The sequence below is a fragment of the Elephantulus edwardii genome, unplaced genomic scaffold (assembly GCF_000299155.1).
Source record: "Elephantulus edwardii isolate Elephantulus edwardi_28Jun2011 unplaced genomic scaffold, EleEdw1.0 scaffold00121, whole genome shotgun sequence".
Lineage (NCBI taxonomy): Eukaryota > Metazoa > Chordata > Mammalia > Macroscelidea > Macroscelididae > Elephantulus > Elephantulus edwardii.
Window position 1 is genome coordinate 5444767 of NW_006399871.1, and position 12437 is coordinate 5457203.

General features: G+C 45.8%; 1 protein-coding gene across 1 annotated transcript in view; it reads left to right on the plus strand.

Annotated features, from left to right (window-relative positions):
* Positions 1 to 2339: 2339 nt before the first annotated feature.
* CDCP1 (CUB domain containing protein 1) overlaps positions 2340 to 12437 on the plus strand; it is a 31121-nt gene continuing 21023 nt past the window's right edge. Inside the window, exons 1-3 of the mRNA XM_006893050.1 lie at positions 2340 to 2541; positions 6630 to 6995; positions 8547 to 8915. Coding sequence (XP_006893112.1) covers positions 2421 to 2541; positions 6630 to 6995; positions 8547 to 8915 — 856 coding nt within the window. The 5' untranslated portion in view covers positions 2340 to 2420. The remainder of the gene's footprint in view (positions 2542 to 6629; positions 6996 to 8546; positions 8916 to 12437) is intronic.

Sequence of the window (12437 nt, forward strand, 5' to 3'; positions counted from 1 at the left end):
CTTTCCTTAGCTTTTTCTATAGGTGGTCTTATCCCATAATTGTCCTCTTGTGACTGGATTATTGCACTCAGCATTACTTGCTCTCGATTAATCTGTATTGTGCAGTACTTCACAAATTCTCAGTAGTTTTTTTAGCAATGCCATAATACTCCATGGTGTGAATGTACCACGGTTTCTTTAGTCATTTACCTGTTGATGGATGTTTGGGTTATTTCCAACCCTTTGCAATTGTAAATCATGCTGCAGTCAACATGGTTTTGAGTATACCAGCTTGCGTTCTAGCTCTTACTTCTTCGGGATATATAAGGAGGTGAGCTGCCAACTCAAAAATATGCATTTCAAATCTACCAGATGTTCCACAGGAAAAAGTGGGCCAATTTCTTCCCATGCATTTTTATTGCCTCTAAAAACACCCTGGAGGGTCAGCTATGGGTTGGTCCTGATTCAGTGGCACACAACAAGAACAACAACAGATACCAAGTAGTGGAATTGCTGGGTCAAAAGGCATTTTAGTCTCAATTTTCTTTTTTTTTCAAATTTTATTTTCTTGTGTGTGTGTGTGTGTGTGTGCGCGTGTACCGTCAAATCAGATCTGACTGGTACAGGAGGAGACTGCCCCTCCTTCCCCGGCAGAGCATCTGGTGGATTCGAACTGTGCACCTCTGGGATTGTAGTTGCAGCTTCTTGCCACTAGGCCACCAGAGCTCCCCTAGTCTCAATTTTCTAAAGAAGTGTCAAACTAGGGAGCTCTGGTGGCCTAGTGGCAAGAAGCTGCACTGCAATCCCAGAGGTGTGTGGTTCGAATCCACCAGATGCTTTGCTGGAGAAGGAGGGGCAATCTCCTCCTGTACCAGTCAGATCCCATTTGATGGTACACACACAAAAAATTAAAAATAAAAATAAAAAGAAGCATCAAACTGCTTTCCATAGTGGTTGTACCATTTTACATTCCCACCAGCAGCGTCTGAGAGTTCCAACCTCGGTGCACCCTCACTGGCATTTTTGGTTTGATGTCTTACTGAATCTTGCTTCTTTTACTAGAGTGACATGGAATCTCATTGGACAATTGGATTTCCACTTGCAGGTGTCGTAATAAGTACTGACCATCAATTTGCCCCAAAGCACAGCGCAGCAGAGATACCAGTGCCAGCCCTGTGACTCGCTGTGGGCCCCTGAGGTCCCCTCACCAGCCCCACCCACAGCCATGTCAGCATTCACTGCTACAGCCTCATCTGCCCAAGGACCCACAATCAGGACCCAAGTCAGAGTGAGGGTAGCAGCTCTTTTGGCTTCTAAAGAGAAAAGTCCTAAAAAATTTTTACAACTTTAAAGAATTTTAAAATCATTAAACAAATCCCAGGGAACAGAAAGAGACTGGTTGGGCTAGTTCCGTGACTCAGACCTTCCCCTCTGAGGGAAGCTGTCTTCATAATCCAGAAGATCAGGGCCATTGAGAATGCCGTGGAGTGTGGTTGTGCTGTGAACTACGACAAGAGTGGGAATTGGACTCAGTGGCAATTGGGCTTAGTTAATCTTGCAGCATTTGATTGCCAGGCCTTTCCTCCACAGCACTGCTGGGTGGATTGAACTGCCACCCATTCATCCAGCAGCCTGTCGCAAGCCCCCTTTTTTTTTTTTGCTCCCCTGGGACCCTGGACTTCTTCTTTAGTAACTAACATCTCCTTTGTCTCACTTGTTTGACATTGGGGTTTTATTCAACCCCAGGCTCACAGATCAGCATGGTTTTTACTCAGTCTTTTATTTCCAATCTCACTGACAGGTTCTGTTTAGATCTTATATTTGCAAACTGCCTCCAGCGCATGTGTGAATTAGGTATCCAGCGTGTCCTGGGTGGAGGCAGTGGCTTTTCTAAGATGAACTTAACTTTCCCCAGCTTCTTGGTCGTGGTATAGATTTCATATGAGCACAAGTAAGTGTTCTGGAATTCCCATTCTTTTCAGCGTTAGCCGTAGTCTATGGTGTCTGTCTGTGAAATCTCTTCTGTTCTCGGATGAGATGGGGAGAAGGATCTCTGGTCATTATTTAATACCTTACAAATGAGATAGTGGGGGAAAAAACTGGATACCACTTTGTGTTTTTGATTTTTAAAGCAAAGGAGACCTATATTAACTTTACACGCACAATGACCTCATTCTTTCCCACTGGTGTAATGTGACACACGTGTCATTTTGCATCCTGCTTCTCAGCCAGGTGGGAAGGAAAGAAGGCGTCTGCGTCCGGGGTGACCTCCCTGAGCCGGCGGATGAGGACACACAGCAGGTTTGCAGACCACAATCTACTTGCTCACTTCATCTCTCTTCCTTTCTACAGGAGCCTTTGACATTGCTCTGCCTCCCGGAAGCGGCCTTACCGTTTCCGTAAAGTCTACGACCCCAGCCCTGCCAGGGAAGCCCTGTTACATGTCCATTTTAAGAAAACTGCAGACCACATTCACCGTCAAGTCTGGAAGTAGCGTGTCCTTTACGTTTACCTGTCAGAATCCAGAGAAGCACTTTGTCATCGAGATCCAGAGGGATATTGGTGAGTACGTGCTTGCCGATTCTGACCGTGCACCAGCACCATGTCTACTCTCATCTCTGTGCTAACACAGAATCTCACTAGCACTAGTGAGCTGAGATGCACTCTGGACCTCTGAACACTGTTAAACGCACCCTTATGTGCCCAGGTGTGGTTCTATGTCCCTGGCAAAGAAGCCTTAGAAGTTTATACTGATATAGTAGCTAAAATGGTGGCAGTTTAAATTCATCCTAGAGAGGGTAAAACTAGGCTGCTCCTTGGAGGAAAGGATTTAGAAGCTCCAACTGACATACTCTGGACATATTACAAGGAGGGAACAGTCCTTGGAGAGGGACATCGTGCTTGGAAGGGTAGAGGGACAGTGCAGGAGAGGAAGACCATGGATGAGATGAATTGACTCAGTGAGTGGGGAAATGGGGGTAGGTGTGTCAGAGACAATGAGGTTGGCTCAAGATAAAGCAAGATTCAGGGCTGTTGTACACAGGGTCACTATGAGTCGCAAGCAACTCGATGGCACATAACAGCAGCACTGTGGAAGAGTAAGCTGACACAGTACTTGAGTAGTATAGGCTGGGAACGCAGGTACACTTGCTCCAGAGTCTGTGTCCTTAACCACCAGGCCACCTGGTCTCTCAGCATCGCACTAGAGAAGCCTTGGTTCACTCCAGAATCCGCAGTGCTTTAAAGGAGTCTTGATGGTGAAGTAGTTAAACGTGTGGCTTCTAACCAAAAGGCTGGGGGTTCAAGCCTACCAGCTATCCTGAGAGAGAATTTTGTAGCAGACTGTTTCCAGGAAAATTACAGCTTGGATACTCCGTGGGGCAGTTCTGCTCCATTCTAGAGAGTTATTCTGAGTCAGACTTGACTGCAGATATTATATCAGATAGTACTTTGTCTTGATGTGTTTAACACCTTCAATGTCAGAGACTGAAGAGGACAGAAGAATCAGACGATTGAGAAGGTAAAGGAAGGAAACAGTGGACAGCACTGCTGAGCTATGCTCCAACTTCAGGGATGGATGAACCTAGATGTGGTTTCAAGTACAAGATCATTCACCAGAAACAAATAATAACTACTAAACAGACAGAAGCATTGCAGCTAAAATAGGGAACAATAGAAAGATTCCCACCGGTGCATCTTGTTCAAGCCAAGAGAATGAGGCTCCAAGACAGGAAAAGGCCAAGTTACGAGAGAAAGACACAATACCGTCTTTGTTTGCAGATTGATGTGATTATCTGCTGAAGACATAAAGGAAATTTTGAAAGTTGTTAGTATTTAGAGAAAAATTCAAAAATGTGACAAGAAAAATCCCCAGATTAATAATTTTGCTATAATGTCCGTACCAGGAAATCAAAAAACGTATTGCGATGGGAAAGTCTGCTGTTAGGGACCTCTCTAAAGTACTCAAGAGCAACGGTGTCTCTCTGGAGACTAAGGTGCGCCTGATACAGGCCATGGTTTTTGCAATCACTTGTTATGCATCAGAGAGTTGGACAATGACTAGGGAGGATAGAAGGAGAATTGATGCCTTTGAGCTGTGGTGCTGGAGAAGAGTATTGAATGTACCATGGACTGCCAAGAAAATAAACAGATTCATCCTAGAGAGGGTTAAACCAGGCTGCTCCTTGAAGGCAAGGATTCTAGGGCTTTGCCTGACATACTTTGGATATGTTGTAAGGAGAGACAGGTCTTTAGAGAGGGACATCATGCTGGGCAGAGTGGAGGGACAGCGCAGGAGGGGAAGACCCTCTATGAGGTGGATTGATTCAGTGACTGGGGTAATCGGGATGGGTTTGTCAGAGGCAATGAGATTGGCACAGGATAGAGCACGGTTTAGGGCTTTTGTACATAGGGTCGCTATGAGTCGCAAACGACTCGACGGCACATAACAACAACAACAACAATAATATCCGTAATAGATAATAAGAAAAAAAAGATCTTTTATTGTTATCATATGAGGTTGGAATAATCTTACTGTTTCTAAGTCTCGTTGACTCAATTCTGACCTATACCAACCCCATGTTCAAGAGAACAAACCATTGCCAGGTCCTATGCTAGCCTCGAGGGAGCTCTGATGGCCTTGTGGTAAAAAGCTGTGCTGCAATCCGAGAGGCACACAGTTCAATACCATCTAGAGGAGAAAGATGAGCAATCTCCCACACGTTTTACTGCCTCTGTAAACCTGCAGGAGGGTCAGCTGTGAGTCAATTCTGACTCAACAGCACACAACAACAATAACAACAACCTGCTATCCACAGGAGAGCTCTGGCAGCATGGTCCATGCACTGCCAACCCAGAGGCCACACCTCTCTGAGCCTCCAAATCCACCTTTGGAGAAAGATAGACAGTCTCCTCCCATGCAATTTACAGCCTCCAAAAACCAGCTGGCTTGATACGACTAACAGTTTCGTTGAGTTCTTGAAAATAGGTGCTATATTAAGTGGCTTGGAGTATAATGTTAGTCACAATAACTACCTTGTTACCTGTTTTATTGGGTCAAGAATGGAGGTCATTGACAAGAGCTAAGGTTTAAAGTTTACCAAACACAGCTGGACTTTTATCCCAGGATTCTCATATGCTGTTAACTGATAACCATCACATAGCTTCTAGGGCTCCCTTGCAAAAACTGAGATATCTGGATTGTAAATGGCAGGTATTTTGTTACCTAAGTTATAACCATGAATTTTTTTAAAATTCACTAAGCAAAAAATCATTATTTCTACATATAATTTTCAATTTTGTTAGATTTTAATATTCAGTAATAGTAGCATAATAGTTACCCATGGTGGAAAGTGTTTGGTGGTGCTCCCAGATTAAAGCAGGCTTGGAAGCAGGAGTGGCATCCCCTTTTGAACTAGCTTGCCTCAAGAAACTCTATGCACTTAGAGAAACGATGAAAGTTATATAAGTGTTCAGGTCTTTCATTCATAGGATCGCTATGAGTTGTGTATGACTCAATGGCACTTAACAGTAACAACAACAATAGTGTCATGCTTACTTTGAATGCAAGGAGCAGTGTTAGGAATCAATTAAATCGTTTCAATTTCAAACAAGAAAAAAATACATGGAAAGTTCCGCATGAACAAACTCCAAGGTCACAGGCATCTCTGACATTCTCCCATGATTCCCTTCTGGTTGCAGTACTTTGAAACACCCCACTAGATCAGAAATAAAGGTTCACCAGATTATTATCATGGTGACCAGAGCCCATCAACACTTTCACATTTCCTCCTTCAGACAACAAAAGCCTTTAACGTTATGTTACCTGCTTTTTAGTACTTCTTCCACATGCTTTCTGATTTCCTCTGACAGTGATATTTTTCTGTTTTGAAAGACTTGGGGTGTCATTTAACAGTTAGCCTTAAAAACAGGAAATGTCAACAATGGTAATAAAATGCCAGCATCAAAAACTCAAGGTAAGCAGATAACTGGATTCCCGCCATCCGGGAGACTGGATCAGAGATTTAATGTGTTGATGAGTGTCTTATGGAGAAACCAGTTTTAGAAGGTGGGTCTTGGCGCCAGGCCCTAAAAATTGTGAAACCGTGGCTGTCTCAGCAAAGGAAGTAGGATATCTCAAAGCATGGACTCTCCACTACACGTGGCCTTCCTCTGGCTTCTGGAATGTTCTAACCATTGAATATGGAAAAACTAGTAGTTGGGAGGAATCAAAGATTCTGTTCTCTCAGAGCCAGTGACAGGGATTCACATCTAAGTCATTTATCCAGAGAGCCCTCAGAAGAAACCCCTGAAGAAGTGAGGGAAGCAGCACTGAGCACAAAATGCAAACCAAAAATGTGATTTTAGGTGAAGTCTGTCTCCGCCTAAACCCACGGTGGGGCGGGAGGGAGTGGCGGGTGTCTAGAGGATGAATAGGCAATATTAGGTTGTGTCACTTGAAGTAAACAGGTCAGGGGAAACTTCTAGCTCCCCCTGAACTCAGACACTTCCCCAGAGATGAGTGTGTCTGTTAGCCTTTGGCCACCAACATTCACAGCAGCTAGGGGACAGGGCCACCACGGGGAACTGAGAAGCAGAGGGGTTGGCTTTTCAAATGTCTGCGCTCACAGTTGCTTCTCTGTCTGTTTCAGATTGCGTGTCAGGACGATGTCCTTCTGGGGAGCTTCCACTCCAGCCGTCAACATCCTCGCTCCCGGCCCTCAACAAAACCTTCATCTGGGATGTGAAAGGTCCTAAGAACAGTGCCTTAGAGCTACGCTTCTCCTTCCCTCGCCTGAGGCAGATCGAGCCCCAGGAGGAGAGCTGCTCAGATGGAGTCTCTTACTCCATCCACGGCCACCTCGATGCCAGCACAGTCAGGATCGGGACCTTCTGTCACAACGGCACTGTGTCCCAGATCCAGATGCAGGAGAGAGGGAGCCTGGCCTTACACCTCCCGTGGTTCGACAGGCGAAACCTCTCTGGCTTCAGTGTGGCAAACCGATCGTCTATAAAACGTGAGCACACTTTCACCTGCCCTGCTGTTTAAAGAGGTTAAGCCCAACAGAGTTATCTTTGTGTTCTGGCCGTAAACAGTCACATGGGGGCAATTTTGTATGATGCAACCTAAACTCCATAAAGGAAGGTTTAGTTAGAGATGTGGCTTGCTTTCCTAGTGTGAACCCCCTTCTCTCTGGGGTGACCACTCATTGCTTCATCCTGTGTGCTTATTGTTCCTTGTTGTTATGTGCCACTAAGTCGCCTGTGACTCATAGCAACCATATGCACAGTATCTCTGAACTCTGTCCTATCCTAAGCCAATCTCACTGTCTCTGACACACTTGCCCCTATTATCCCAGTCACTGTGTCAAATCCATCTCATTAAGAATCTTCCTCTCTTGCACTGTCCCTCCACCTTCTAAGCATGATGTCCTTCTCCAAGGACTGGTCCCTCCTTGTAACATGCCCAAAGTATGTCAGATGGAGCTTCAGAATCCTTGCCTCCGAGGAGCAGCCTGGTTTCACCCTCTCCAGGACAAACCTGTTTGTTCTCCTAGCAGCCCGTGGTATATTCAACACACTTCTTGAGCTGACTAGATACTCCAGTATAAACCTTGGTGGTGAAGTGGTTAAGCAATTTGAACCCACAACCTGCTCCACAGAAGAAGGATGTGACAAACCCTCTAGTGGGTTTTCAGAGGCAGTAAATCACATCGGAGGAGATTACCCATCTTTCTCCTGCAAAACAACTGGTGGATTTGAACCACAAACTTCTGCATTGACAATGCAACTGTGCATCTCTTTTTCAGCCTCATCATATTGGTAGCTCAGAATAGGGCACTGGAAGCTGACAGATGCTTCAGCGTAAGGCTCGCTTTTATTTCAGTGAGTTAGTTATTAAGCAAGGATTCTGAAGCTCCACCTAACAACCAGTCCTTGGAGAGGGACATCATGTTTGGGAGGATGGAGAGACAGCTCAAGAGAGGAAGACCTTCAATGAGATGGATTGACTCAGTGGCTGGGGTAATGGGGGTAGATGTGTCAGAGACGATGAAATTGGCTCAGGATAGAGCACGGTTCAGAGCTGTGGTCATTATGAGTCACAAGTGATTTGACGGCACATAACAACAACAATAACAACAGTTACTAATAGTTTACTCCTACACCATTGATATATTCTCATCACCAACCTCTGCTTTGGATGTAAACGTAGCAAATCATGATTTAACCTAAGTATCTGTGTGTGTGTGTGTGTGTGTGTGTGTGTGTGTGTCAGATCTGACTGGTACAGGAGGAGATTGTCCCTCCTTTTCCAGCAGAGCATCTGGTGGATTCGAACCATGCACCTCTGGGACTGCAGTACAGCTTCTTGCCACTATCCCACCAGAGTTCCCTTGATTTAACCTAAGTATCTTAAAGAAAGGTCCTACTCTTCTCTGGAAGAATCTGAGAATGGCTCAGGATCTGAGCCCCACTGAGATCTTTGCTCTGACGCCCCATCCCTCAACCATGGGCAACAGGGCATGGTCTGATCATCTGTTCTTTCTTGTTGACTCTGCTGCCCTTAGGTTTGTGCGTCATTGAGTCTGTGTTTGCGGGTGAAGGCTCGGCCACCCTGATGTCTCCCAACTACCCGGGAGGCTTCCCCGAGGATGAGCTCATGACATGGCAGTTTGTCGTCCCAGCGCACCTGCGGGCCACCGTCACCTTCCTCACCGTCAACGTCTCCAACTGCATCAAGAAGGAGGAGCGGGTTGAATACTACATCCCGGGCTCCACCACCAACCCGGAGGTGTTTAAGCTGCAGGGCCCACAGCCTGGGAACATGGCTGGAAGCTTCAACCTCTCCCTGCAGGGCTGTGACCAAGACGCCCAAGACCCGGGGATCCTCCGGCTGCGCTTCCAAGTCTTGGTGCAGCGCCCACAAACCGACAGCAGTGAGTGAAGCTTTATTTTCCTTCTCCTCCCCTCTTCAGCACTGTTCTGCCTTCCTGGGGAGGCTTCTGGGGTGGGGCACCCTTCCTGTTTCTTATCTGTGGCTTCTGGAAAGCATGGACTCTGAACCTTCTAAGAGTTTCAGGAAGTGGGTTGCTAAGCGGTGTGCCAGGCCGATTGTTGGACACCCAGCAGGTGATGCCACCCAGCATGGGAAGACCTCCTGTTCAGGGTGCTGTGAATTGCTCCTATGGGTAACAGGTCCAAACACTGCCCAGGCCTTGTTCAAGGTGCTAAATTGTTTTTAAACAGATTATTAGGCGGTTATCTCCTCCCATGTGATTATCTGTCTCTGAAAACCCATGGGAGGGTCAGCTATGAGTTGGTTCTGGACTTGAAGGTACACAACAACAACAATCTTCTAGACAGCATATCATGGCCTTACAATGAGAAGCAGTATGTTCGCAGTCCTCTTATTGTTACTGTGTACCACAGACTCAGAACCGATCCAAAGCTGACCCTCCAGAAAGTTTTCAGAGGTAATTTAATCGCACAGGAGGAGATTGCCCATCTTTCTCCCACAGAGCAGTTGGTGGCCTCAAACCACTTGCCTTCGGGATTATAGGGCAACTTCTAGCCACTAGGCCACCAGAGCTCACCGCCAGTCCTATTAGCAATGGTAACTAATATTCTCTTACTGACTAAACAGCCTTAGGCATTGTTGTCATTGTTGTTAGGTGTCATTGAGTTGGTTTGAGCACACAGCAGCCCTGTGGACAACAAAATGAATGACTGCCTGGTCCTGCCCCATTCTCAGTCTTCGCTGTTTGAGTCCATTCATTCAGCCACTGTGTTAGTCCATCTCATTGAGAGGCCCTTCCTCTCTTTTGCTGACCCTCTACCAATCATGATGCAGTTCACCAGGGAATGGCCCCACCTGCCCAAAACATACACATTACCTGTGCCCACCCCTCCACTAAGTGCTAAGCATACAACTTACACAATCTCAGCTAATCATTTTGTCAGTCTTGTGGGGAGGGAGAAGAATCTTCATTCACTGGCGAGAAAGTTCAGAGAGATTGTTGAACTAGCCTGACATCACAGAGCATGCCAGGAGCCAAGCTTGTGTTCTGGACCATATTGAGCCCCAGGTAGGTGATGAACATGAAGTTGAGAGTGTTGTTCCCCAAGCATTCACTAAGATGCCAAGAGAAGGGGAGTCAGGGCCTAGACGAGGGGGAGGTGAGACTATCAGAGTGTAACGTTTAAGGAGGTTCCTAACTCTAGGGTGTCCTACCAGGAAGGAGGTGCTCTCTCTCAAGGTTCTGTAGATACAAAGTTGACCCACTAAGAGTAAGTGTGTCCTTAAATTTTGCACCCTGGACACCTCGCTTACCTTCCCCTAGCCAGGAAGGAAATGAGATCAATTTGGAGATGAAAGGTACAAGATGTTGACAGGGTCTGTTCCTAGGCCTTATCTAGGAACTGGCCTCTGTGAGAAGTGAATCAGAACGTCTCAGGTTTGTGCTGAGGACGCTTTCTGCCTCCACGAGTGATTCTTATTCTTGTTTTTATTATTGTTAACTTCCAGGAAGCAAGCAGAGCCAGGTAACAAATTAAGTAAGAATGTACGATGATGTCTTGTTTAATTTTATAGGCATAATAGACATCTGAAAGTGACAGTGTTGGATCCACCCAAGGGATTACCCAATGCCCTTCAGTGCCTGCTGGGAGAGTCTCAGGAAGCCACAGTGCCACCCTTATTGTGGCCCAGGATCCCTTCTAATCCATGATAGCAACACAGAAGGCAAGGAGCTTTGGTAGTGTAATGTGCAATGTGTCGGACTGTTAACTGAAAGTTTGGCAGTTCAAATCTACCAGCAGCTCTGCAGGAGAAAGATGTATCCTCTCTCCTGTAAAAATTTCTATTCCCAGAAACCTAATGAATGGAGAGTTAACATAAGTGGAACCTGATTCTGTGCCCCTAAATTTGTTTTATGGTTTAATTATACTTTCGATTTTTGGTTTGGTTTTGCAGAGAGCATAACTCCTTAAGGTAGTAAAATATAGATGCCCATGTAGACATTTGTTTACAATTCCACCAACACAGTCTGACCATGATTGGCCCACAGACATCCTAGGTGTTAAGGCTGTGCTCATGGCAGCTCTGGCAGCCTTTGGAAAGGGAGTGTATTTAGCTTCTAGATGATAAAGGATTTTGTCGAGCACCTCAGTCTTTATGAGCTCATCCTATTTTGTGGGTTCAGATTGGCAGACATACAATGACCACCCTCAAGACACATGCGGAATTTGCTTTGAGGAAATAAAGAACAACTAACTGAAGTTTATAAGCGTTTAGAAGTCCTAAGGGCTTTCTTACGAAATATAGTTTGGACTTTTTCTAGAGGCATGAGTGGCCTTGGCAGGACTATCTTTGGGGATAAAAATTAAGTTAGGTTGCACTTCAGAAAGCGCTGGTTTCTGCACGGCTGTAAAGTCCCTGCGTAGCATGAATAGATGGTGCTGTGTTCTTGCACAAATAACACGAGCACATTATATGCGATTTTGTTTGGGGGATTTTTTTTTCAAAGCCACCCAATCCTTTCATTCATTTTCTCTGCTCATTAACTGCCTATATGGACTCATTATTTGCCAAAATAAAGGGCAGAAAGCCAAAACGTTGGCAGTTTGCTTCTACCCAGCAGTGGTGCCTCAGAAGAAAGGCTTAGTGCCCTGCGCTGAGCCACAGTCTGGAGCACATGAGGTCGACATGAGGCGAAATTGACTCCCAGGCAGTGGGCTTGGTTTCTTGGCACAAGTAAGAAACCCAATCAGCTTAGCACCTCATCACTCACAGCAGAGTCTAACAGTGGGTCCAGGTGGCTAGAACTAATAATAATAGTTCCTAAATGTGGGCCTTAGCCCTAACTGTCTACAAAAAAAAAAAAGAAATCTCCAAAACCTTCTATTGAGTTTCTCTCTACTTTGCTAAAAAGTATCAGTTCGGTTCAAATTAGACCCAGTGGATTCTTGCAAGGAATATTGTTCCATGGTTTGACCACAAACATCCTAGGTTTTCAATGAGTGATGTAGAGGCTGCTAAAGATCTGAGGAAAAGCTGGCCTGACCAGCTGTGGGTGTGGATATTACACTGGAGGCTTACACAACGCAGCAATCCCTAACATTGGTTCATGTACACAGTTGGCAGTCCCTAGCATTGGTTCGTGTACACAGCTCAGCAATGACCTAGCATTGGTTCATGTACACAGTCAACAGTCCCTAGCACTGGTTCATGTACACAGTCGACAGTCCCTAGCACTGGTTCATGTACACAGTCGACAGTCCCTAGCACTGGTTCGTGTACACAGCCGACAGTCCCTCGCATTGGTTTCTGTACACAGTCGACCGTCCCTAGCATTGGTTCGTGTGCACAGTCGACAGTCCCTAGCATTGGTTCGTGTACACAGTCGACAGTCCCTAGCATTGGTTCGTGTACACAGTCGACAGTCCCTAGCATTGGTTCG